At 45.4% G+C, this 26,571-nt stretch overlaps 1 protein-coding gene across 1 annotated transcript in view; it reads left to right on the forward strand.

Annotated features, from left to right (window-relative positions):
* The first annotated feature begins 2,153 nt into the window (after window positions 1-2,153).
* The window catches only part of LOC143942184 (Fc receptor-like protein 3), a 48,880-nt gene continuing 24,462 nt past the window's right edge, over window positions 2,154-26,571 (forward strand). The window contains exons 1-4 of the mRNA XM_077463440.1: window positions 2,154-2,166; window positions 4,717-4,980; window positions 18,147-18,419; window positions 23,715-24,020. Coding sequence (XP_077319566.1) covers window positions 2,154-2,166; window positions 4,717-4,980; window positions 18,147-18,419; window positions 23,715-24,020 — 856 coding nt within the window. The remainder of the gene's footprint in view (window positions 2,167-4,716; window positions 4,981-18,146; window positions 18,420-23,714; window positions 24,021-26,571) is intronic.

Genomic DNA, 26,571 nt, shown 5'->3' on the forward strand with positions numbered 1-26,571 from the left:
GCAAGCCAAGCTTGAGCGGAATTCCTTCGGAAAAACCATCCAAGATTTTTCCGACGGGAAATTCCGCTCGTGTGTACACGGCATAAGGGTGTGTACACACAAAAGTTCTCGCAAATTTCAACCGCCAAGAACGAGGTGACGTGCAACACTACGACGAGCTGAGAAAGTGAAGTTCAATGCCTCCGAGCATTGCGTCGAATTGTTTCCGAGCATGCGTCGGAATTTTGCACGTCGGAATTGCTGCAGACGATCGGAGTTTCCGATCGGAACTTTTTCCGCCGGAAAAATAGAGGACCTGCTCTCAATATTTTTGCTGGCGGAAATTCCACCCAGCAAAAGTCAGATGGAGCGTACAATTTCCGGCCAAAAGCTCACATCGGACTTTTGCTGGTGGAATTTCCGATCTTGTGTATAACAGTTTTCTCTGCCAGTTTTCCCATGCATTGTCTCTCTAACGCCGCATACTTACGACCAGACTTTCCGGCAGTCGCACTAGGTCCGACGGGATCAGTCCGTCGGACATGGGCGTACTGACAACTCATGGGGCCCCCGGGCAATAGGAGATTATGGGACCCCCAGGCAATCAGACATTATGGGGCCACACAGTATACACAAACACACACACAGTATACACAGACAGGTTTCTATTGGCTGAGAAGGTACTGGAGAGGTGGGGCAGCTATAATCTCAGGATTTTTAGACCAAAAGGATGTCGGTAAGGGACATTTCAGAGACAGATGTAAAAAAAAAACACAGATTTTTTTACATACTTTCCATGGTTTTACTGAGGCTGGCAACTTTGATGGGGCCCCCTAGTGGCCCGGGGCCCAATGGTCAGTCCGCCCCTGCCGTCGGACAATCTGATAGTTTTTCGGGAAAAAAATCAGACAGACCTAGAAATAGAACATGTTTCAAATCTGTCCGACGGACTAAATTCCTATCAGGAAAACCATTTGTCTGTATGCGAATGCCAAATACGACGCAAGGGCAGCTATTGGCTACTAACTATTGAACTTCCTTTTTTTTTTTTTGTCCCGTCTTATGTCATCACGTTCAAAACGAATGGACTTTGGAACATAGTTAGTCCGTTCGTGTGTGGCCAAGTCCGTTCGTTCAGAAAGTCCATCTGAACCCCGCCAAAGACGGTAAGACCGTCGGACCTAGTCTGCCGGAAAGTCCGGTCGTGTGTACGCGGCATTAAACTTGTTGATCCTGCCAGTTAAAGAGGAAGTAAACCCTGATGAGTTTACTTCCTCTTTTTTTCCCTGCAAAGGTAAAGCATAATGGACTACTATGCATCGCATCGCATAGTAGCCCATTATGTGTCACTTACCTGACACAGGAGCCAGCGAAGTCGCCGCTGTCCCCTGTAGTCCGCCGCATCCATCTTGCTGGTGGCGTCTCGCAGCTCCGCCGAATGGCAGCGGCGAAGCCGCGATGACGTCACTCCCGCGCATGCGCACGGGAGTCTACAAATGCGGCAGCTCCATTCTTGGAACTGCCGCGTTTAGTGCGCCTGCGCGCCGCTGTCTACGGCGCATGCGCCGTAGACAGCGGTGCCTGTTTTCGGGCAAATATCTCCTAAACCATACAGGTTTAGGAGATATTGCTTGGACCTACAGGTAAGCCTTAATCTAGGCTTACCTGTAGGTCAAAGTGGTTTGTAAGGGTTTACAACCACTTTAAGTCCACATAATGCAGCTTCCTGTGATGAGGTGACAACGATGCTGCACTGCTCCTGAATTCAGAGCAGAGTTTCCGCTCTCGCGCACTACAGTGGGAGGAGAGAATGTTGCATGGGGGCGTGGCTATCTGTCCTTTCACTGCTGATTCACGGGATTGGCGCTTGCCAATCAGCACTTGGCCACATCTAGTCCCACCCACTTATTTTTGGAATGGTAGATCCGCCTCTGCTATCAAAACCCCTCCCACTGTGAGCTGCAGTGTCTGGGAGGGGTGGGCACGTGAGACACGATTTGTCAGGTGAGATAAAGGAAGGGTTTTTTTGTTTTGTTTTTTCCCTTTTGCAAATATTTGTCAGGATGGGCGCAAAGATGCCTCATCTCAAAAATGTATTAAGAATTTTATTTTTAAACTGTATAGATTTTTTTTTTCTAATGTTTTGTGGTTTTTTTTTTTTCACAGCCCTGACAATGGGAAAATCTGGTAAGTGCAAATCTGGGACTGCAAATACACCATAAAAATTAATAGTAACATTAAAATGGTAATAACACTATTCTCATGTGAAAATAATGTGTGAGTGTTTTAGACAGGCGCAGAACAAAAAAAAATTGTTTTGTTTCGATTCGTTATTTACATTAAATTGTTTAATTAAATTTGTTAAATTAATTTCATTTGTTTTTGGAATCCCCCCCCCCAAATTCCATACCAGATCCTTATCTGCACATGTAGCCTGGCAGGAAAGGACAGGAGGGGGGGGGCAGACGAGTGAGCGCCCCCTCTCCCCTTCCTGGACCATACCAGACCACGTGCCCTCAACATGGGGGGTGCTTTTGAGCGGGGTGGGGTGGTGGTGGTGGGGGTCTGTGGGTGGGGAGTCTTATCAGAAACTGGAAACACCCAAGTCTTGGCCTCGCTATGTGAACGAGTATGGGGTATATTGTACCCCTACCCATTCACCAAAAAAAATGTGTCAAAAAGAAATAAAGTTGGAAGGCAGTTTTTGACTGTGGAGTGTATGGCAGTGGGTAGTATGTACAGGAGAGGAGTGCGGAGTGTATGGCGGTGAGTATTATGTACAGGAGAGGAGTGTAGAGTGTATAGAGGTGAGTAGTATGTACAGGAGAGGAGTGTGGATTGTATGGAGGTGGGTAGTATCTGCAGGAGTGGAGTGTGGAGTGTGGGTAGTATGTGCTGGAGAAGAGTGTAAAGTGTATGACGGTGGGTAGTATGTGCAGGAGAGGAGTGTGGAGTGAATGGAGGTTGGTAGTATGTACAGGAGAGGAGTGTGGAGTGTATGGAGGTGGGTAGTATGTACAGGAGAGGAGTGTGGAGTGTATGGAGGTGGGTAGTATGTACAGGAGAGGAGTGTGGAGTGAATGGAGGTTGGTAGTATGTACAGGAGAGGAGTTTGGAGTGTATGGAGGTGGGTAGTATGTACAGGAGAGGAGTTTGGAGTGTATGGTGGTGGGTACTATGTACAGGAGAGGGGTGAGGAGTGAATGGCGGTGGGTAGTACATTCAGGAGAGGAGTTTGGAGTGTATTGTGGTGGGTACAATGTACAGGAGAGGGGTGTGGAGTGTATGGCGGTGGGTAGTATGTACAGGAGAGGAGTGTGGAGTGTATGGCGGTGGGTAGTATGTACCGGAGAGGAGTGTGGAGTGTATGGCGGTGGGTAATATGTACTGGAGAGGAGTGTGGAGTGTATAGAGTTGGGTAGTATGTACAGGAGAGGAGTTTGGAGTTTATGGAGGTGGGTAGTATGTACAGGAGAGGGGTGCGGAGTGTATGGAGGTAGGTATTATTTGCAGGAGAGGAGTGTGGAGTTAATAGCGGTGGGTAGTATGTACAGGAGAGGAGTGCAGAGTGTATAGAGGTGAGTAGTAGCTGCAGGAGAGGAGTGTGGAGTGTATGGAGGTGGGTAGTATGTGCTGGAGAGGAGTGCGGAGTGTATGGTGGTGGGTAGTTTGTGCAGGATAGGAGTGCGGAGTGTATGGTGGTGAATTATATGTGTATGGAGAGGAGTGCAGAGTGTACAGCGGTGGGTAGTATGTGCAGGAGTGGAGTGTGGAGTGTATGGCAATGAGTAGTATGTGCAAGAGAGGAGTGTGGAGTTGACGGCAGGTGGGTGGTATGTACAGGAGAAGAGTGCAGAGTGTATGATGGTGGATATTATTTGCAGGAGAGGAGTGAAGAGTGTATGGTGGTGGGTAGCATGTGCAGGAGAGGAGTACAGAGTTTATTGTGATGAGTAGTATGTGCTGGGAGAGGAGTGCAGAGTTGACGGTGTTGAGTAGTATGTGCAGGAGAGGAGTGCAGGGTTGTATGATGGAGGGTATTATGTGCAAGAGAGGAGTCCGAAGTGTACAGCGTTGGGTAGTTTGTGCAGGAGAGGAGTGTGGAGTGAATGGAGGTGAGTAGTATGTACCGGAGAGGAGTGTGGAGTGAATGGAGGTGGGTATTATGTAAAGGAGAGGAGTGTGGATTGTATAGAGGTGAGCAGTATGTACAGGAGAGGGGTGCAGAGTGACACATCTGAGGGAACGAGGAGCTCACAGATGTGGTACAGGAGCTCACAGAGGGGCCTGGAAAAGGAGCTCACACATGTGGTAGAGGAGCTCACAGAGGGGCCCGGAGGAGCTCACAGATGTGGTAGAGGAGAACACAGGGGATCTTAGGAAAATCTGATGGGCAGTTGGGGGAGATCAGTGGGGTGGTTGGGGCAGTTACAAGCACTGATCTCCCTATATGGTTTTCATTGAAGCAGCTGAAAGCCGCGGAGGGAGAGGGGGAGAAGCGGATTTCAGATGCTTCATTGAAAGCCATTCAGGGAGATCGGTGCCTATAATTGCCCCCAGCACTGCGCCGATCATCCCCGACTGTCCATCAGATGTCCCTTTCTTTCTGGGCCTAATCTGGATTGTAAAGTGAATTTCTTTTAGCTTTCCAAACGGAAATTCTTTTATATACAAGATTTCATTGTTGAACGTTGTGCTGTGTTTGTGGTTGTGTCTGATCTCCTCTCTCTTCTATAGGAGGGGCCATCAGGTCGGTGGTGACCTTCACACCCAACTGGGGGAACGTACTACAAGGTGACTCTGTAGATATAACATGTGATGTGCCGTCTACTGTACCAGAGGAGCCCCGGACCTATCACTGGTATAAAGACAACCAACCAATACCTGAAGATCACCAGATCCTTCACATAACATCTTCATCAGAGGAGGACAGTGGAGATTACCAGTGTCAGGCCGGTGCCAGTGATATCAGTGATCCCGTCACTCTAAACGTTACAAACTGTGAGTTATCTTCTCATCTCCATAATTCCATTATACGGGGTGTGTCTTAAAAGTTTGGTAAATGGTATCAGAAAACAGACAAAGAAGTTACAACCAAATGACCTTTTCTTGGCCTGCCTTCACAACACACTTTTGACAAAGTTCATAAAGCTTCTGGAAACTGTCAGCAAAGGCTTCTTTAGGAATCGATTGCAGAACCATTGTCCCGTGTTCTTGGATTGCCGACACGTCTGAAAAACGTTGTCGAAGAAGGCGATCAACATTGTCTTGACATCCAATTGATGGAAGATGATGAATAGAGATGAGCTCGGTGTTCGACTCAAACATCGGCCGTTCGTCTGTTCGGCGAATTCAGAACTTTGTGGACCGTTCACACCAAATTCGCGTGGCAAGAATGGCCCACAATGCACTACGCCATCGCAGTGCATTGCTGGCTCATGATTGGCCAAGCATGCACTGTGACCCAGCATGCTTGGCCAATCACAGCACCGGCAACGAGGAGAGCCATAATTGGCCACAGGCAGGATGCCTGTGGCCAATTAAAGCTCAGGGGGTTTAGTACACGCCCCACACTATATAAGGCCACCACCGCGGCTGCCTTGTGTAGTGTGTTCCAGCATGCAGGGGAAGAGCGAGATAGGCAGGGACAGTGTTCTTTTTTCAGGCATCTGCAGGAGTTAAAGTGGGTGTTGTGTGCCTCCATCACAGTATACACCTGTATCTACCCTTTTTTGCTGGTGTTCTCTAATTAAGGCATCTGCAGGAGTTAAAGTGGGTGTTGTGTGCCTCCAGCACAGTATACACCTGTATCTACCCCTTTATGCTGGTGTTCTCTAATACAGGCATCTGCAGGAGTTAGTGGGTATTGTGTGCCTCCAGCGCAGCACAGCACAGTATACACCTGTATCTACCCTTTATTGCTGTTGTTCTCTAATACAGGCATCTGCAGGAGTTGGTCGGTGTTGTGTGCCTCCAGCACAGTATACACCTGTATCTACCCTTTATTGCTGGTGTTCTCTAATACAGGCATCTGCAGGAGTTAAAGTGGGTGTTGTGTGCCTCCAGCACAGTATACACCTGTATCTACCCCTTTTTGCTGGTGTTCTCTAATACAGGCATCTGCAGGAGTTAGTTGGTGTTGTGTGCCTCCAGCACAGTATACACCTGTATCTACCCTTTTATGCTGATGTTCTCTAATACAGGCATCTGCAGGAGTTAGTGGGTGTTGTGTGCCTCAAGCACAGCACAATATACACCTGTATCTACCCTTTATTGCTGGTGTTCTCCAATACAGGCATCTGCAGTGGGTGTTGTGTGCCTCCAGCACAGTATACACCTGAAGATACCCCTTATTGCTGGTGTTGTCTGTTGCATATCTTCCATATTAGCCTTTAAAATTAGCACTTTTAATTTCAAACGTTCGAGTCCCATAGACTTTAATAGGGTTCCAAAGTTCGTACAAATTTTTTGTCAGTTCGAAGGTTCTGGTGCGAACCGAACCAGGGGGGGGGGGGGGGGGGGTGTTCGGCACATCCCTAATGGTGAATGTCATTCCATTGATTGCCGCTGGGATTTCAGAAGGAACTAGTAGAACCAGGCCTCATAACTGGTGACTATCGTTGGCAGAAAGGATGGATCTGGTCACACATGTTATGCCGCGCACACGCAATCAGAATTTCGGCCAGCAAAAGGCCAACAAGAGCTTTTCATCGGAAAATACGACCGTGTGTAGGCTCCATCGGAATTTTGCTGGCCGAATTCCCGACAGAAAAAAATTGAGAGCATAGTCTCAATTTTTCAGACGGAAAAGGTTCTTATCGGAAATTCCAATCGTCTGTAGCAATTCCAACGTGCAAAATTCCTACGCATGCTCGTAAACAATTCGACGCATGCTCGGAAGCATTGAACTTTATTTTTTCTCAGCTCGTCGTAGTGTTGTATGTCACCGTGTTCTTGTCGGTCGGAATTTGGTGTGACCGTGTGTAGGCAAGAGAGTTTTAGCGGAATTCCTGTAGGAATTCCGTCGGGAAAACCATCAAAGCTTTTTCCGACAAGGATTCCGACCGTGTGTACGCGGCATTAATGAAATCTCCAGAGGTTTCCATCGGTTCATTTGTCAGCTTGTGCGGCACAAATCGGGAACAGATCTTCCGCTTACCCATGGCTTTTTTTCTCAGAGAATGGGTGCAGGAACTCCTCCTTTCTGAGTCACCCCATTTCTCCTGCCCCCTACCCACCTCCGAGCACCATTCCATGGTTCCACCCTCTACCCATAACAATAGACCTCCAGCAGCAGCAACAGATCCCTCAACAATAGATACCTCCCAGCCTCCCAGCAACAATTGACTACCAAGCAACATAAGATCCCCCACCCCCCTTAACAGCAACCACAGACCCTCCAGCAGACCCCAGTGCTCCTTGCCATTACATACATTCAGTGCTGGAGGTGCCGGAACTGCGTTCCCCCACGTTCCTGCTGAAAAAAAGCCCTGTGCTTACCCAAATCTTCACAGACGATGGTGCACACCATGTCCTTGCTAATGCCCAGTTCCTCTGCCATCAATCGTAGAGCCAGTCGCCCATCTCGTGCCAGCATCTGTCGCACTCACTCGATCGTGTCTGGGGTTCTGCATGTTGAAGGCTGGCCCGCAGGGGGCTCATCCTCAGTTGTTGCCTCCCTGTCTTGAAAGCATTTAAACCAGTTCTAAACACATTTTCTGCTCACGGCTTTGGTCTTGTACACTTGCACTTCTTGCATCTCCGTTTTCCCCAATTTTTAGCAGAACTTGATGTTTACTCATTGCTCCATTGCACTGCGACCTAGGGTTTCCACCTCTCCGGGATTCACCCGGACAGTTCGGGTTTGGAGTCATGCATCCGGGTTTCAAACTGCCTGAAACCCGGATACATTGTTCTGACTTGACTACGGCCTCCCAGCAGGGTTGCTGGCTGCAGTTGTCTAAGCTGAGAGTGTCTGTTACACTCTTTTTTTACACTGCCCAAAGCGAACACTAACTATCCCCCCACACACAGACGGGAGAGGAGAGAGGACTCGATCTGCTCCTCTTCCTCCTGCCCCTACCCCTCTGTGTCTGCCCACACTCCAAACCCCGGCGCTGTGCCTCAGAAAAAGGGAGGGGGGCTGGAAATTTGAAGTCCAGCAGCCTCAGATACATCTGGACGAGAGGTGCTGACTGCCAAGGGGCGAGTGAGCTCACCATCCATCCCTGTCTGTGACTGAAGTCTCCCCCCTTCTCTCTCCTGTCTCTAAGTAAGGATGAGCCGAACACCCCTGTTCAGTTTGCACCAGAACCTGCAAACAGACCTAAACTTCGTGTGAACTTTAGAACCCTATTAAAGTCTATGGGACTTGAACGTTCACAATCTAAAGTGCTAATTTTAAAGGCTAATATGCAAGTTACTGTCCTAAAAAGTGTTTGGGGACCCGGGTCCTGCCCCAGGGGACATGGATCAATGCAAAAAGAAAACGGAAGTTTTTTTTGGGAGCAGTGATTTTAATAATGATTAAAGTGAAACAATAAAAGTGTAATATTCCTTTAAATTTCGTACCTGGGGGGTGTCTATAGTAAGCCTGTGAAGGGGCGCATGTTTCCCGTGCTTAGAACTGTCCCTGCACAAAGTGTAATTTCTGCAGGAAAAAAAAGTCTTTTAAAATCACTTTGAATTGTCGGCTCCCGCAATACAGAGACCACTCAATGAGTGTTCTCTGTATTAGCCGACAATTCATTCATTGATAAAAAAAAAAAAGCATGTGGTTCCCCTAAATTCAATTACCAGACCCTTCAGGTCTGGTATGGATATTAAAGGGAACCCCGCGTCAAATTAAAAAAAAAAATTTGACGTGGGGGTCCCCCTAAAAATCCATACCAGACCCTTTATCCGAGCACGCAACCTGGCAGGCCGCAGGAAAAGAGGGGGGACGAGAGAGCGGCCCCCCTCCCTCCTGAACCGTACCAGGCCACATGCCTTCAACATTGGGAGGATGTTTTGGGGGTCTGTGACCCCTCAAAGCACCTTGTCCCCATGTTGATGGGGACAAGGGCCTCATCCCCACAACCCTGGCCGATGGTTGTGGGGGTCTGCGGGCGGGGGGCTTATCAGAATCTGGAAGCCACCTTTACAAGGGGACCCCCAGATCCTGGCCCCCCCGTTTGAAATGGTAAGGGGGTACAAAAGTACCCCTACCATTTCACAAAGAAAGAAAGAAAAATGGTTAAATAAGACAAACACACTTTTGAAAAATTCCTTTATTAAAAATAAAAAATAAAAAAAGATTCCAGAGGTGGTAATCCACTCTTGCTATCCAGCGACGGACGATCATCTCTCCGGGGTCCAGCGATGGCTGATCTGATCCAGCGACGGGTAATTTTCAGTCCAGCACTGTCCATACATGCATCCGTCTTCTGTCTCCACTGAGGAGACACTGCGGGGATCCCAGCGCTGACGTTTCTTATATTAGGAGGGCGGGGTCACCCGTCACCTGACCCCACCCCCTCTGACGCTGGTGAGGGAAGCCATGGGTTCCCCAATGACATATGGGTGACCCAAGAGTGGATTACCACCGCTGGAATCTTTTTTTTATTTTTTTTATTTTTAATAAAGGCATTTTTCAAAAGTGTGTTTGTCTTATTTAACCATTTTTTACACTTTCTTTGTGACATGGTAGGGGTACTCCCTTACCATTTCAAACAGGGGGGGTCCCCTTGTTAAAGGGGGCTTACAGATTCTGATAAGCCCCCCACCCACAGACTCCCACAACCCTGGCCAGTGGTTGTGGGGATGAAGCCCTTGTCCCCATCAACATGGGGACATGGTGCTTTGAGGGGTCACAGACCCCCAAAGCATCCTCCCAATGTTGAGGGCATGTGGCCTGGTACGGTTCAGGAGGGGGGGCCGCTCTCTCGCCCCCCCTCTTTTCCTGCGGCCTGCCAGGTTGCGTGCTCGGATAAAGGGTCTGGTATGGATTTTTAGGGGGACCCCCACGTCAATTTTTTTTTTATTTGACGCGGGGTTCCCCTAATATCCATACCAGACCTGAAGGGCCTGGTAATTGAATTTAGGGGAACCCCCACGCTTTTTTATTTTTATTTTTTAACAATGAATGAATTGTCGGCTCCGTAATACAGAGAACACTCATTGAGTGGTCTCTGTATTACGGGAGCCGACAATTCAAAGTGATTTTAAAAGACTTTTTTTTCCTTGCGAAATGACATTTTGTGCAGGGACAGTTCTAAGCACGGGAAACATGCGCCCCTTCACAGGCATACTATAGACACCCCCCAGGTACTAAATTTAAAGGAATATTACACTTTTATTGTTTCACTTTAATCATTATTAAAATCACTGCTCCCGAAAAAATGGCCGTTTTTAAAACTTTTTTTTGCATTGATACATGTCCCCTGGAGCAGGACCCGGGTCCCCAAACACTTTTTAGGACAGTAACTTGCATATTAGCCTTTAAAATGAGCACTTTAGATTTCTCCCATAGACTTGTACAGGGTGTTCCCGGCTTTTTGAATTTGCCGCAAACACCCCAAATTGTTCACTGTTCGCTGAACAGGCTCGAAGCTCATCCCTATCTCTGAGTGAGTAAACTAAGGTAAATCAGAGTTCTCAGAGCACCCCTTACATCAGAGTTACCCTTTACACCAGAGGTTACAGTGTTCCCCCTTACATCGGAGTCCTTTCCATACATCAGAGTTCTCAGTGTTCTCTCTTAAATCAGGGTTCCCAGAGTATCCCTTATGTTAGAATCCCCAGAGTTCTCCCTTACATCAGAGTCTGCAGAGTCCCCCCTTACAGTGTAAGGGAACCCTGTAGATTCAGATGTAAAAGGGGGAACTCTGCGGATTCAGATGTAAAAGGGGAACTCTGCGGATTCATATGTACAAGGGGAACTCTGCGGATTCATATGTAAAGGGGGTACTCTGCAGATTCATATGTAAAAGGGGAACCCTGTAGATTCAGATGTAAAAGGGGGAACTCTGCGGATTCAGATGTAAAAGGGGAACTCTGCGGATTCATATGTACAAGGGGAACTCTGCGGATTCATATGTAAAAGGAGAACTCTGCGGATTCATATGTAAAAGGGGAACTCTGCAGATTCATATGTAAAGGGGGTACTCTGCAGATTCATATGTAAAAGGGGAACTCTGCGGATTCATATGTAAAAGGGGAACTCTGCGGATTCATGTGTAAAAGGGGAACTATGCAGATTCATATGTAAAGGGGGTACTCTGCGGATTCATATGTAAAAGGGGAACTCTGCGAATTCATATGTAAAAGGGGAACTCTGCGGATTCATATGTAAAAGGGGAACTCTGCAGATTCATATGTAAAAGGGGAACTCTGCGGATTCATATGTAAAGGGGGAAATCTGCGGATTCATATGTAAAAGGGGAACTCTGTGAATTCATATGTAAAAGGGGAACTCTGCAGATTCATATGTAAAAGGGGAACTCTGCAGATTCATATGTAAAGGGGGAACTCTGCGGATTCATATGTAAAAGGGGAACTCTGCGGATTCATATGTAAAAGGGGAACTCTGCGGATTCATATGTAAAAGGGGAACTCTGCAGATTCATGTGTAAAAGGGGAACTATGCGCATTCATATGTAAAAGGGGAACTCTGCAGATTCATATGTAAAGGGGGTACTCTGCGGATTCATATGTAAAAGGGGAACTCTGCGGATTCATATGTAAAAGGGGAACTCTGCAGATTCATATGTAAAAGGGGAACTATGCGGATTCATATGTAAAAGGGGAACTTTGCAGATTCATATGTAAAAGGGGAACTCTGCAGATTCATATGTAAAAGGGGAACTCTGCGGATTCATATGTAAAAGGGGAACTCTGTGAATTCATATGTAAAAGGAGAAACCCTGCAGATTCATATGTAAAGGGGGAACTCTGCGGATTCATATGTAAAAGGAGAACTCTGCGGATTCATATGTAAAAGGGGAACTCTGCGGATTTATATATAAAAGGGCACCTCTGCGGATTCATATGTAAAGGGGGCACTCTGCAGATTCATATGTAAAGGGGTTACTCTGCAGATTCATATGTAAAGGGGGAACTTTGCAGATTCATATGCAAAGGGGGAACTCTGTGGATTCATATGTAAAGGGGGAACTCTACGGATTCATATGTAAAGGGGGAACTCTGCAGATTCATATGTAAAGGGGGAACTCTGTGGATTCATATGTAAAGGGGGAACTCTGCAGATTCATATGTAAAGGGGGAACTCTGTGGATTCATATGTAAAAGGGGAACTCTGCGAATTCATATGTAAAGGGGGAACTCTGCAGATTCATATGTAAAGGGGGAACTCTGTGGATTCATATGTAAAGGGGGAACTCTACGGATTCATATGTAAAGGGGGAACTCTGCAGATTCATATGTAAAGGGGGAACTCTGTGGATTCATATGTAAAAGGGGAACTCTGCGAATTCATATGTAAAAGGGGAACTCTGCGGATTCATATGTAAAAGGGGAACTCTGCAGATTCATATGTAAAAGGGGAACTCTGCGGATTCATATGTAAAGGGGGAAATCTGCGGATTCATATGTAAAAGGGGAACTCTGTGAATTCATATGTAAAAGGGGAACTCTGCAGATTCATATGTAAAGGGGGAACTCTGCGGATTCATATGTAAAAGGGGAACTCTGCGGATTCATATGTAAAAGGGGAACTCTGCAGATTCATGTGTAAAAGGGGAACTATGCGCATTCATATGTAAAAGGGGAACTTTGCAGATTCATATGTAAAAGGGGAACTCTGCGGATTCATATGTAAAAGGGGAACTCTGTGAATTCATATGTAAAAGGGGAACTCTGCAGATTCATATGTAAAGGGGGAACTCTGCGGATTCATATGTAAAAGGGGAACTCTGCGGATTCATATGTAAAAGGGGAACTCTGCAGATTCATATGTAAAAGGGGAACTATGCGCATTCATATGTAAAAGGGGAACTCTGCAGATTCATATGTAAAAGGGGAACTCTGCAGATTCATATGTAAAGGGGGTACTCTGCAGATTCATATGTAAAAGGGGAACTCTGCGGATTCATATGTAAAAGGGGAACTCTGCGGGTTCATATGTAAAAGGGGAACTATGCGCATTCATATGTAAAAGGGGAACTCTGCGGATTCATATGTAAAAGGGGAACTCTGCAGATTCATATGTAAAGGGGTACTCTGCAGATTCATATGTAAAGGGGGAACTCTGCAGATTCATATGTAAAAGGGGAAATCTGCGGATTCATATGTAAAAGGGGAACTCTGTGAATTCATATGTAAAAGGGGAACTCTGCAGATTCATATGTAAAAGGGGAACTCTGCAGATTCATATGTAAAAGGGGAACTCTGCAGATTCATATGTAAAAGGAGAACTCTGCGGATTCATATGTAAAAGGGGATCTATGCGCATTCATATGTAAAAGGGGAACTCTGCAGATTCATATGTAAATGGGGTACTCTGCAGATTCATATGTAAAAGGGGAACTCTGCGGATTCATATGTAAAAGGGGAACTCTGGGGATTCATATGTAAAAGGGGAACTCTGCAGATTCATATGTAAAAGGGGAACTCTGCGGATTCATATGTAAAGGGGGAAATCTGCGGATTCATATGTAAAAGGGGAACTCTGTGAATTCATATGTAAAAGGGGAACTCTGCAGATTCATATGTAAAAGGGGAACTCTGCAGATTCATATGTAAAGGGGGAACTCTGCGGATTCATATGTAAAAGGGGAACTCTGCGGATTCATATGTAAAAGGGGAACTCTGCGGATTCATATGTAAAAGGGGAACTCTGCAGATTCATGTGTAAAAGGGGAACTATGCGCATTCATATGTAAAAGGGGAACTCTGCAGATTCATATGTAAAGGGGGTACTCTGCGGATTCATATGTAAAAGGGGAACTCTGCGGATTCATATGTAAAAGGGGAACTCTGCAGATTCATATGTAAAAGGGGAACTATGCGGATTCATATGTAAAAGGGGAACTTTGCAGATTCATATGTAAAAGGGGAACTCTGCAGATTCATATGTAAAAGGGGAACTCTGCGGATTCATATGTAAAAGGGGAACTCTGTGAATTCATATGTAAAAGGGGAACTCTGCAGATTCATATGTAAAGGGGGAACTCTGCGGATTCATATGTAAAAGGAGAACTCTGCGGATTCATATGTAAAAGGGGAACTCTGCGGATTTATATATAAAAGGGCACCTCTGCGGATTCATATGTAAAGGGGGCACTCTGCAGATTCATATGTAAAGGGGTTACTCTGCAGATTCAAATGTAAAGGGGGAACTTTGCAGATTCATATGCAAAGGGGGAACTCTGTGGATTCATATGTAAAGGGGGAACTCTACGGATTCATATGTAAAGGGGGAACTCTGCAGATTCATATGTAAAGGGGGAACTCTGTGGATTCATATGTAAAGGGGGAACTCTGCAGATTCATATGTAAAGGGGGAACTCTGTGGATTCATATGTAAAAGGGGAACTCTGCGAATTCATATGTAAAGGGGGAACTCTGCAGATTCATATGTAAAGGGGGAACTCTGTGGATTCATATGTAAAGGGGGAACTCTACGGATTCATATGTAAAGGGGGAACTCTGCAGATTCATATGTAAAGGGGGAACTCTGTGGATTCATATGTAAAAGGGGAACTCTGCGAATTCATATGTAAAAGGGGAACTCTGCGGATTCATATGTAAAAGGGGAACTCTGCAGATTCATATGTAAAAGGGGAACTCTGCGGATTCATATGTAAAGGGGGAAATCTGCGGATTCATATGTAAAAGGGGAACTCTGTGAATTCATATGTAAAAGGGGAACTCTGCAGATTCATATGTAAAGGGGGAACTCTGCGGATTCATATGTAAAAGGGGAACTCTGCGGATTCATATGTAAAAGGGGAACTCTGCAGATTCATGTGTAAAAGGGGAACTATGCGCATTCATATGTAAAAGGGGAACTTTGCAGATTCATATGTAAAAGGGGAACTCTGCGGATTCATATGTAAAAGGGGAACTCTGTGAATTCATATGTAAAAGGGGAACTCTGCAGATTCATATGTAAAGGGGGAACTCTGCGGATTCATATGTAAAAGGGGAACTCTGCGGATTCATATGTAAAAGGGGAACTCTGCAGATTCATATGTAAAAGGGGAACTATGCGCATTCATATGTAAAAGGGGAACTCTGCAGATTCATATGTAAAAGGGGAACTCTGCAGATTCATATGTAAAGGGGGTACTCTGCAGATTCATATGTAAAAGGGGAACTCTGCGGATTCATATGTAAAAGGGGAACTCTGCGGGTTCATATGTAAAAGGGGAACTATGCGCATTCATATGTAAAAGGGGAACTCTGCGGATTCATATGTAAAAGGGGAACTCTGCAGATTCATATGTAAAGGGGTACTCTGCAGATTCATATGTAAAGGGGGAACTCTGCAGATTCATATGTAAAAGGGGAAATCTGCGGATTCATATGTAAAAGGGGAACTCTGTGAATTCATATGTAAAAGGGGAACTCTGCAGATTCATATGTAAAAGGGGAACTCTGCAGATTCATATGTAAAAGGGGAACTCTGCAGATTCATATGTAAAAGGAGAACTCTGCGGATTCATATGTAAAAGGGGATCTATGCGCATTCATATGTAAAAGGGGAACTCTGCAGATTCATATGTAAATGGGGTACTCTGCAGATTCATATGTAAAAGGGGAACTCTGCGGATTCATATGTAAAAGGGGAACTCTGCGGATTCATATGTAAAAGGTGAACTATGCGCATTCATATGTAAAAGGGAAACTCTGCAGATTCATATGTAAAGGGGGTACTCTGCAGATTCATATGTAAAAAGGGAACTCTGCGGATTCATATGTAAAAGGGGAACTCTGCGGATTCATATGTAAAAGGGGAACTCTGCGGATTCATATGTAAAAGGGGAACTAAGCGCATTCATATGTAAAAGGGGAACTCTACAGATTCATATGTAAAGGGTGAACTCTGGGGATTCATATGTAAAAGGGGAACTCTGCAGATTCATATGTAAAAGGAGAACTCTGCGGATTCATATGTAAAAGGGGAACTCTGTGGATTCAGATGTAAAATGGGAACTCTGCGGATTCATATGTAAAAGGGGGAACTCTGCGATTGAGATGTAAAGGGGGAACTCTGCGATTGAGATGTAAAGGGGGAACTCTGCAGATTCAGTTGTAAAAGGGGGAACTCTGCGGATTCAGATGTAAAAGGGGAACTCTGCGGATTCAGATGTAAAAGGGGAACTCTGCAGATTCATATATAAAAGGAGAACTCTGCGGCTTCATATGTAAAAGGGGAACTCTGCAGATTCATATGTAAAAGGGGAGCTATGGGCATTCATATGTAAAAGGGGAACTCTGCAGATTCATATGTAAAAGGGAACTCTGCAGATTCATATGTAAAGGGGGTACTCTGCAGATTCATATGTAAAGGGGGAACTCTGCAGATTCATATGTAAAAGGAGAACTCTGCGGATTCATATGTAAAAGGGGAACTCTGCGGATTCATATGTAAAAGGTGAACTCTGCGGATTCATATGTAAAAGGGGAACTCTGCGATTGAGATGTAAAAGGGGAACTCTGCAGATTCATATGTAAAAGGAGAACTCTGCGGATTCATATGTAAAAGGGGAACTCTGCAGATTCATATGTAAAAGGGGAACTCTGTAGATTCAGATGTAAAAGGGGAACTCTGTGGATTCAGATGTAAAATGGGAACTCTGCGGATTCATATGTAAAAGGGGGAACTCTGCGATTGAGATGTAAAGGGGGAACTCTGCGATTGAGATGTAAAGGGGGAACTCTGCAGATTCAGTTGTAAAAGGGGGAACTCTGCGGATTCATATGTAAAAGGGGAACTCTGCGGATTCATATGTAAAAGGGGAACTCTGCAGATTCATATGTAAAAGGGGAACTCTGCAGATTCATATGTAAAAGGAGAACTCTGCGGATTCATATGTAAATGGTGAACTCTGTGGATTCATATGTAAAAGGGGAACTCTGCGATTGAGATGTAAAAGGGGGAACTCTGCAGATTCATATGTAAAAGGAGAACACCGCAGATTCATATGTAAAAGGGGAACTCTGTGGATTCAGATGTAAAATGGGAACTCTGCGGATTCATATGTAAAAGGAGGAACTCTGCGATTGAGATGTAAAGGGGGAACTCTGCAGATTCAGTTGTAAAAGGGGGAACTCTGCTGATTCATATGTAAAAGGGGGACTCTGCAGATTCATATGTAAAAGGGGAACTCTGCAGATTCATATGTAAAAGGGGAACTCTGCAGATTCATATGTAAAAGGGGAACTCTGCAGATTCATATGTAAAAGGGGAACTCTGCGGATTCATATGTAAAAGGGGAACTCTGCGGATTCATATGTAAAAGGGGAACTCTGCGGATTCATATGTAAAAGGGGAACTCTGCGGATTCATATGTAAAAGGGGAACTCTGCGGATTCATATGTAAAAGGGGAACTCTGCGGATTCATATGTAAAAAGGGAACTCTGCGGATTCATATGTAAAAGGGGAACTCTGTGGATTCAGATGTAAAATGGGAACTCTGTGGATTCATATGTAAAAGGGGGAACTCTGCGATTGAGATGTAAAGGGGGAACTCTGCAGATTCAGTTGTAAAAGGGGAACTCTGCGGATTCAGATGTAAAAGGGGAACTCTGCGGATTCAGATGTAAAAGGGGGTACTCTGTGGACTCTGATGTAAAAGGGGTACTCTTGTGATTAACTTCATATGATTAGAAATGTTATTTAATTGCAAAACATATGTATTGTTCATACGATAAAAAAAATTTGCCGTGAGCCGCCAAACTGTTACGCCCTGTACACACGGTCGGAAATTCCGACGGAAAAGGTCCGATCGGATTGTATTGTCGGAAAATCCGATCGCGTGTGGGCTCTATCGGACTTTTTCCGTCGGAATTTGAGAACAGGATCTCAAATTTTCCGTCAAAAAAAAAAAATCCTTGGCCATGTTCCCGTTGAAATATTGGACCATTCGCCAAACTTTTTAGACACACCCCGTATACTGTCTGTAAATACGTTGTATATAAAGACATTTTTTTTTTTTCTCAGGTGATCTAATTCTTCAGAGACCTCTATCCACCGTTTATGAAGGAGACCCCCTAACTATGAGATGTCAGCAGATAAAAGATTTTCGTGGATTTCAACCAAGATTGTACAAGGATAATGAAGAGATACAATCACAGTCCCCGGGATCTAGGCTCCGTATTTATAAAAGATCGGCATTCAGATCGGTATTCAGTGACTTTCCACATCCTTGTCAGCGACATCCATATCTATATCATCGTTGGGACTGTTTACGTCGACTTCCATTATGTAGGATAGGTGAGTCCCTATAACACGGCACATCCTGGAGACGGTACGGGGATCTGGCGGTGGGAGCACCGTAGCCGGGAGATCTCAGTATGGATGGATCATTAGATGGATGTTTAACAGGATGAGTAATCAGCCCAATAATCACCCCGGGGGGGGGGGGGGGGGTAACTGAAGTTTGAAGTAAACCAGACAGGTGCAAATTTATAATAAATAATGCAAAACATGGTTGGTCATGGTGGCAAAAAGGGGACATTCTAAACTGCATATTGGGATGACGGGATGATTGGCCGCAATACTGAGAACTCTCACTAGATGTCAGTGTATTTTATACACATATATATATATGGTGATGATGGTTTCTCAAACTGTTATTCTTTCCTGCAGTGCCTGATACAATGTTGCAAGAAGCAGTTGCTAATGGAAAAATTACATTTGACCTGTTTTTGATGGGAATATGGGTAGAATTATTATTTCTCATGGGTGTTTTATAGGAGGAATATCATGTTAACACCCCACAAGGAACATATTTAACCCATTTCTGATAAGAATATGCATATAATTATTTTTCTACATGGGGATTATGGGTGGAATATTGTAGTTAAACATACATAGGAACATATTCAACCCATTTCTGATAAGAATATGCATATCATTATTTTTTTACATGGGGATTATGGGTGGAATATTGTAGTTAAACAAACATAGAAATATATTAAACCCATTTCTGATAAGAATATGCATATCATTATTTTTCTTCATAGGGATTATGGGTGGAATATTGTAGTTAAACAAACATAGGAACATATGTAACCCATTTCTGATAAGAATATGCATATAATTATAATTCTACATGGGGATTATGGGTGGATTATTGTAGTTAAACAAACATAGGAACATATGTAACCTATTTCTGATATGGATATGCATATAATTAATTTTCTACAAGGGGATTATGGGTGGAATATTGTAGTTAAACTTACATAGGAACATATTCAACCAATTTCTGATAAGAATATGCATAGAATAATTTTTTTACATGGGGACTATGGGTGGAATATTACAGCTAAACATACATAGGAACATATTCAACCCATTTCTGATAAGAATATGCATATAATTATTTTTCTGCATGGGGATTATGGGTGGAATATTGTAGTTAAATTTACATAGGAACATATTTAACCAATTTCTGATAAAAATATGCATAGAATTATTTTTCTTCATTGGGATTATGGGTGTAATATTGTAGTTAAACAAACATAGAAATATATTAAACCCATTTCTGATAAGAATATGCATATAATTATTTTTCTACATGGGGATTATGGGTGGAATATTGTAGTTAAATTTACATAGGAACATATTTAACCAATTTCTGATAAAAATATGCATAGAATTATTTTTCTTCATTGGGATTATGGGTGTAATATTGTAGTTAAACAAACATAGAAATATATTAAACCCATTTCTGATAAGAATATACATATAATTATTTTTCTACATGGGGATTATGGGTGGAATATTGTAGTTAAACATACATAGGAACATATGTAACCTATTTCTGATATGGATATGCATATAATTATTTTTCTACATGGGGATCATGGGTGGAATATTGTAGTTAAAGAGGAAGTAAACCCTGATGGGTTTACTTCCTCTTTTTTTCCCTGCAAAGGTAAAGCATAATGGACTACTATGCATCGCATAGTAGCTCATTATGTGTCACTTACCTGACACAGGAGCCAGCGAAGTCGCCGCTGTCCCCTGTAGTCCGCCGCATCCATGTTGCTGGTGGCGTCTCACAGCTCCGACGAATCACAGCGGCGCAGCCACGATGACGTCACTCCCGCGCATGCGCACGGGAGTCGCGTCTCGCAGCGCCGCCGCTGCCATACGGCGAAGCCGCGATGACGTCACTCCCGCGCATGCGCACGGGAGTCGACAAATTAGGCAAATCCGTTCTTGGATTTGCCGCATTTAGTGCGCCTGCGCGCCGCTGTCTACGGCGCATGCGCCGTAGACAGCGGTGCCCATTTTCGTGCAAATATCTCCTAAACCATATAGGTTTAGGAGATATTGCTTGGACCTACAGGTAAGCCTTAATCTAGGCTTACCTATAGGTCCAAGTTGTTTGGAAGGGTTTACTTCCTCTTTAAACATACATAGGGGGTTATTTACGAAAGGCAAATCCACTTTGCAGTGCAAGTGCACTTGGAAGTAAAGTCAGTCCAAATCTGAGGGATAGATCTGAAATCAGTGGAAGCTCTGCAGATTTTATCCTCCAATCATGTGCAAGCTAAAATGCTGTTTTTTTATTTTTCTTGCATGTCCCCCTCGGATCTACAGTGACTTTACTTCCAAGTGCACTTTCAGTGCAAAGTGGATTTGCCTTTAGTAAATAACCCCATAGTGTCAGGGCTGGGCTCAGCCCTTCCTTCTCAAAGCTGGCCTCTCAGCAGTCAGCTAATTGCCAGCTCCTATCTCTTCACAGTTAGCCCTTGTACACACGGTCAGAGATTCCGACGGAGTGTGTCCTATCGGACCGTTTTGTCGGATTTTCCGACTGTGTGTGGTCTGCATCGGACTGCTTCCGTCGGAATTTCCGACGGACCAACTTTTCCAACTTGCCGGTAAAATTTTCCGACAAAATGCTCTGATCAGACATACTCCGATCATGTGTAGCTTACTCCGACGGACAAAGTGCCCCTGCATGCTCAGATCAAATTCCTAGACCAAAGCTATTGGCTACTAGCCTGAACGTAGTCCCGTCATTACAAAATAACGTCATCACATTATGTACAATCGGATTTTCCGACAACTTAGTCCGACAGTGTGTATGCAACATCACTTCCGGACCTCTTCCGGAATTAATCCGTTGGAATCACTCCGACGGATTTGGTTGTCGGAATCTCCGACCATGTGTACAAGGGCTAACTCAGCTGTTTATGATACCCCGCTCGTCAGTCCTGCTTACGTAAGCCATCCGATCCAGAGGAGCTCTGCCTTCACCTTGGTCAACATCACAGAGACATCACCTGCGTTCGTGTTTAAAGAATTGCTTTGCTGAAATCCCTTCTGGCTCAAGATCCTGCTTGCTGTTCCACTACATTGATCCCTGACTTCTGGCTTGGCTGACTATCCATTCTGGTTACTGAACTTTGGCTATGTTTTAACTATGTTTGTTCTTTTTACTTTTATTATTAAACAAGTGTGATTTAACTGTACTTCTATCTACAGTACCTGGTGCATTGGAAAGGGTATGGTCCGGAGGAACGCTCTTGGGTCTCATCCTCGGATGTTTATGCCCCTGTCCTCCTCCGTGATTTCCATAGACATTTTCCCCTCAAGCCCGGTGGTCCTCCGAGAGGGAGGGGTCGTTAAGGAGGGGGTACTGTCAGGGCTGGGCTTAACCCTTCCTTCTTAAAGCTGGCCACTCAGCAGTCGGCTAACTGCCAGCTCCTATCTCTTCACAGTTACTCAGCTGTTTATTAGGGATGAGCCGAACACCCCCCGGTCGGTTCGTACCAGAACCTTCGAATGGACCTAAAATTCATACGAACTTTAGAACCCTATTAAAGTCTATGGGACTCGAACACTCAAAATCAAAAGTGCTAATTTGTAAAGGCTAATATGCAAGATATTCAACAGAGAACACCAGCAATAAGGGGTATCTTCAGGTGTATACTGTACTGGAGGCACAAAACACCCACTAACTCCTGCAGATGTCTTAATTAGAGAAAAGCAGCAATAAAGGGTAGATACAGGTGTATACTGTGCTGGAGGCACACAACACCCACTTTAACTTTAAGATGCCTGAGAAAAGAACACACTGTCCCTGCCTATCTAGCTCTTTCCCTGCACGCCTGAACACACTACACAAGGCCGCCTCGCTGGCAGCCTTATATAGTGTGGGGCATGTACTAAACCCCCTGAGCTATAATTGGCCACAGGCAGGATTATGGCTCTCCTCGCTGCCATCGCTGTGATTGGACAAGCATGCGGGGTCACAGTGCATGCTTGGCCAATCATGAGCCAGCAAAGGCTAACCCTTCTAAACCCCAGATATCCCCCTAGCACTCTGACACCTCTATACCCCAGAAATCCCCCCAGGACTCTGACCCATCCACACCCCATATGTCCCCCAGCACTCTGACCCCTCTACACCTCAGATATCACCCCAGCACTCTGACCCCTCTACATCCCAGATATCCCCCCAGAACTCTGACCCCTCTACACCCTAGATATTTCCCCCAAGCACTGTTATCATATACCATAATATACCCCTGGTATTGTGACCCCACTACATCGCTGATACACCCTACACTGTGGCCTCTCTACATCCCTGATACCTCTAGCACTAGAGCCACCCAAGATACCCCAATAATTGCTACCCCCTATACAAACCAGATCCCCCTCAGTATTGTTTTCCCCTATACACCCTTGATATCCCCCAGCACCATTATTCCATCCTTGTAGTACCCCCTTTTCCAGTGGAGATACTGTTCATGTGAACTTTTTGTGCCAACCTCCAGCACTGGACTCACCTATACCAATCAAGCAGGCATAAGGAGGGGCGGAGGAGGGAGAATCCCTCCGGGAATTTCAAGCCCTTTGTTGCAAACAGTGCTGGACAGCTGGGCTCACCATGACACCATCCACAATGCTACTTCCGCAGGTGGGCTCTCAGTTCTGCCGAGTCAGCAGCTCCCACTCCAGCTCCTACCCCACAGCCTTCGAGTCCCAAGCATTCAATCTGCATGGGGCCGGTTCAGGGCATCACTCGCGCTCCGGCCCTGCCCCTCCCTGCTGACTGTGAAATAATAGTTATCGTTCTGCACAGCGCACCGCTGCCAGCCTATCTCCCCTGTGTATCCATTACTCTCAGTGCCATCAGGGACCCCCCAATTTCTGGGCAACGTGGGCTCAAGGACCAGCTGGTTTGGGGAAAGTGCAGGGGCCCCCCATGCAGCTGGGGCCCCTGGGCTGTGCCCAGGTGTGCCCACTCATTAAGACAGGCCTGGGTGCTGGGATCAGTAGCCACAGGAAGGTAGCTGGACAGTGGGACTTTTCTACACACCTACGAGGGTAGCTCTACACGTAGATGGAATGTGGTGGGATGAGTCATCTCCTCTTTGATACTCCAACAATATCATCTCCCTGTCTTCTCTTTCTACCTGGAGTTCAGATTTTACAGTAAATTAAAATTTGATAGGAAATAAATCCAAAAATGAATAAAAACTTGAGACCTCAGCAAGATGCAATCCAAATCCATCAATTTATCATTGTTATGATTTCCTCTTCCAGAGCTCTCCTCTCCTCCAGAAATAAAGGTGACCCCGTCCAAGGTAATAGAAGCAGGTGAGATGACGGTGAAATGTGACGCCAGACTGATTCCGCTCAGAGGCTGCAGAAGGCGGGGGAATGAAGGCTACCCAGAGCTGCGCTTTAAGTTCTACAGAGATGGACAGGCTGTGCGGGAAAACAATATATCTGATACATACAGAGTGCAGTCAGCTCAGCTGAAGGATTCTGGGAAATATTTTTGTGAAGTGACGGCATTAGATTATACTGAAAGGCATATGAGTGATGGGCTTTATATCGGGATAAATGGTGAGCACATAACATTGTCCATTCACACATTACCTCTATACAGTTATATATACTTCTATACTGCTTCCCCGACCTCCGCCATTCACAGACTGAGGTTATGAAATTCATACCGATTGGTGACCTTCACCAAGATTTTATAGGCTCTTCCTATTTAAAATCGGAAATGTAATTTCTTTTTTTAAAGAATATAAGGGCCAGAAAAAAAATCACATTTCATATTCTTGTGTTTCACTTTAATGAGGTGGACTTTACATACGGGTATTCCATATTTTTGTACTTGAAGAATGCCGGTTCTGGGCTTAAAGTGATTGTAAAGTCTTGTTTTTTTTTCCCTATAAAAATAATGAAGCTTGGATCATCCTCCCCTTCGTGGATCCCTCTTCTGTGCTCCTGGCCCCTCCCTCCTGGTAATTGCCCCCACAACAAGCAGCTTACTATGGGGGTACCCGAGGTGAGTCACAGCTCCCTGTGTCCATTTAGACACGGAGCTTCCGGCCCTGTCCCTTCTCTCCCCTGATCGGCTAGCTGTCTTTGATTGACAGCAGCGGGATCCAATGGCGCCCAGCTGCTGTGTCTCAGTCAATCAGGAAGGGGACTCTCGGATGGCTGAGGAACTCGTGGACATCGCTGGACAGAGAGGGGCCTCAGGTAAGGAGAACTGAGGGGGGCTGCTGCACACAGAAGGCTTTTTATCTTAGTACATAGATTGCACCTTCTGCCTTTATAACCACTTTAAAGAGGAAGTAAACCCTGATGGGTTTACTTCCTCTCTCATTCCCTGCAAAGGTAAAGCATAATGGACTACTATGCATCGCATCGCATAGTAGCCCATTATGTGTCACTTACCTGACACAGGAGCCAGCGAAGTCGCCGCTGTCCCCTGTAGTCCGCCGCATCCATCTTGCTGGTGGCGTCTCGCAGCTCCGCCGCTGTCATTCGGCGAAGCCGCGATGACGTCACTCCCGCGCATGCGCACGGGAGTCGACACGCGCGGCAGCTCCATTCTTGGAAATGCCGCGCTCAGTGTGCCTGCGCGCCGCTGTCTATGGCGCATGCGCCGTAGACAGCGGTGCCCGTTTTCGGGCAAATATCTCCTAAACCATATAGGTTTAGGAGATATTGCTTGGACCTACAGGTAAGCCTTAATCTAGGCTTACCTGTAGGTCAAAGTGGTTTGTAAGGGTTTACAACCACTTTAAAGAGTAACTCCACTTTTGTTAAGAAAAAAAAAAAAAAAACAACCCTGGGTTATCTATGTGCTTTGCAGGGTTTTTAACAAACCTTGTTGCAGATCCCTACTTTTTGTCTATATGGAAGTGACTTTATAATCATCAATCAGCTGGGTTTGCATCCCTTTAGATGTGATTTACCTTTGAGGACATCTCACCAAAAATGACATGTTGCAGGGGGATGCTCAAAATCTGACTTATCACACAAAAAAATCACGCAAGCAGGAAATTAAATTTCGGGGGGGGGGGGGAGGGGGTGTTCTGTACACACAGATCCCCTCCAGGTAGCCATATTGCATTTTACATTAAATGACAGCATTGCACATTGAAAAGGAAAGGTATTTTTTAATAACATTCAATTACAATGTGGCACCCTGATGATTAGGCAGGGTTGCTCCTAAATGTACCTGTCAGGTGTATCTGCCTTGGCCAATTGTCAGGAGATCAAGTGATTCCATCCTAAGTCTAGATTTGCTGCAATTCTCTCTTCTGTCGCTAGGTGGCCAGGTACCTGGTGACATTAGATAAGGAAACGGCGATGAAAGGACAGATTATAACTATATGGGGTGTCTCAGCCAATGGACAAGGGTTTTCCTAAATCCCTTGGCCTGCTGGTAGAACCTATATATTTGGGTGGAGTCAGGTGATCAGTGTTCTGTGCCACCTGGACAGCTGTCTGGGTGGACATGTGTTATATTGCCTGGGCTGCTAGGCCGGAGTTTGGGCCTACCCCAGGCACATCTGGCTGCTAGGCTGTCTGAGGGCCTATCCAGAAGCAAGAGAGCAGCTCAGGGTTGGGATTGCGGTTTACAGTCCAACCAGAAGTGACGGTTCTGCCGGCCGGAGAACCTGTCATTGTCGGAGGTAGAGGGGAAGCTGTTGCCACTAAAGGACCAAACGCCTTAGTACCAGGGACCACAGTGAGTAGCTGAAGAAAGTACCGGAGCAGAATTGAGAAACTTCAGCAGGTGCCAAGTTAGGGACCCAACCAGTGGAGGTGACGCTTGCAGAGCAAACTTGTGTGTCAAGCCAGGGACCAAGCAGGCCAGTGGGGTGAAGCTTGAGAAGTATATGGAGTGCCAAGCCAGGGACCAAGCAGGCCAGTGGGGTGAAGCTTGAGAAGTATCTGGAGTGCCAAGCAAGGGACCAAGCAGGCCAGTGGGGTGAAGCTTCAGAAGTATCTGGAGTGCCAAGCCAGGAACCAAGCAGGGAAGCCGGGGTGACTCTTGAGAAAGATACTGAGTAACCAGATCGGAAAAGATCAAGGGATTCAGTGGCAGTGAATCAACAAGTCTAGTGAGAGAGACTGGGAGCTCAGTGGG

The sequence above is a fragment of the Lithobates pipiens genome, unplaced genomic scaffold, assembly GCF_037356315.1.
Source record: "Lithobates pipiens isolate NorthernLeopardFrog02 unplaced genomic scaffold, aLitPip1_a1.2 Scaffold_30, whole genome shotgun sequence".
In the NCBI taxonomy this organism is placed as follows: domain Eukaryota; kingdom Metazoa; phylum Chordata; class Amphibia; order Anura; family Ranidae; genus Lithobates; species Lithobates pipiens.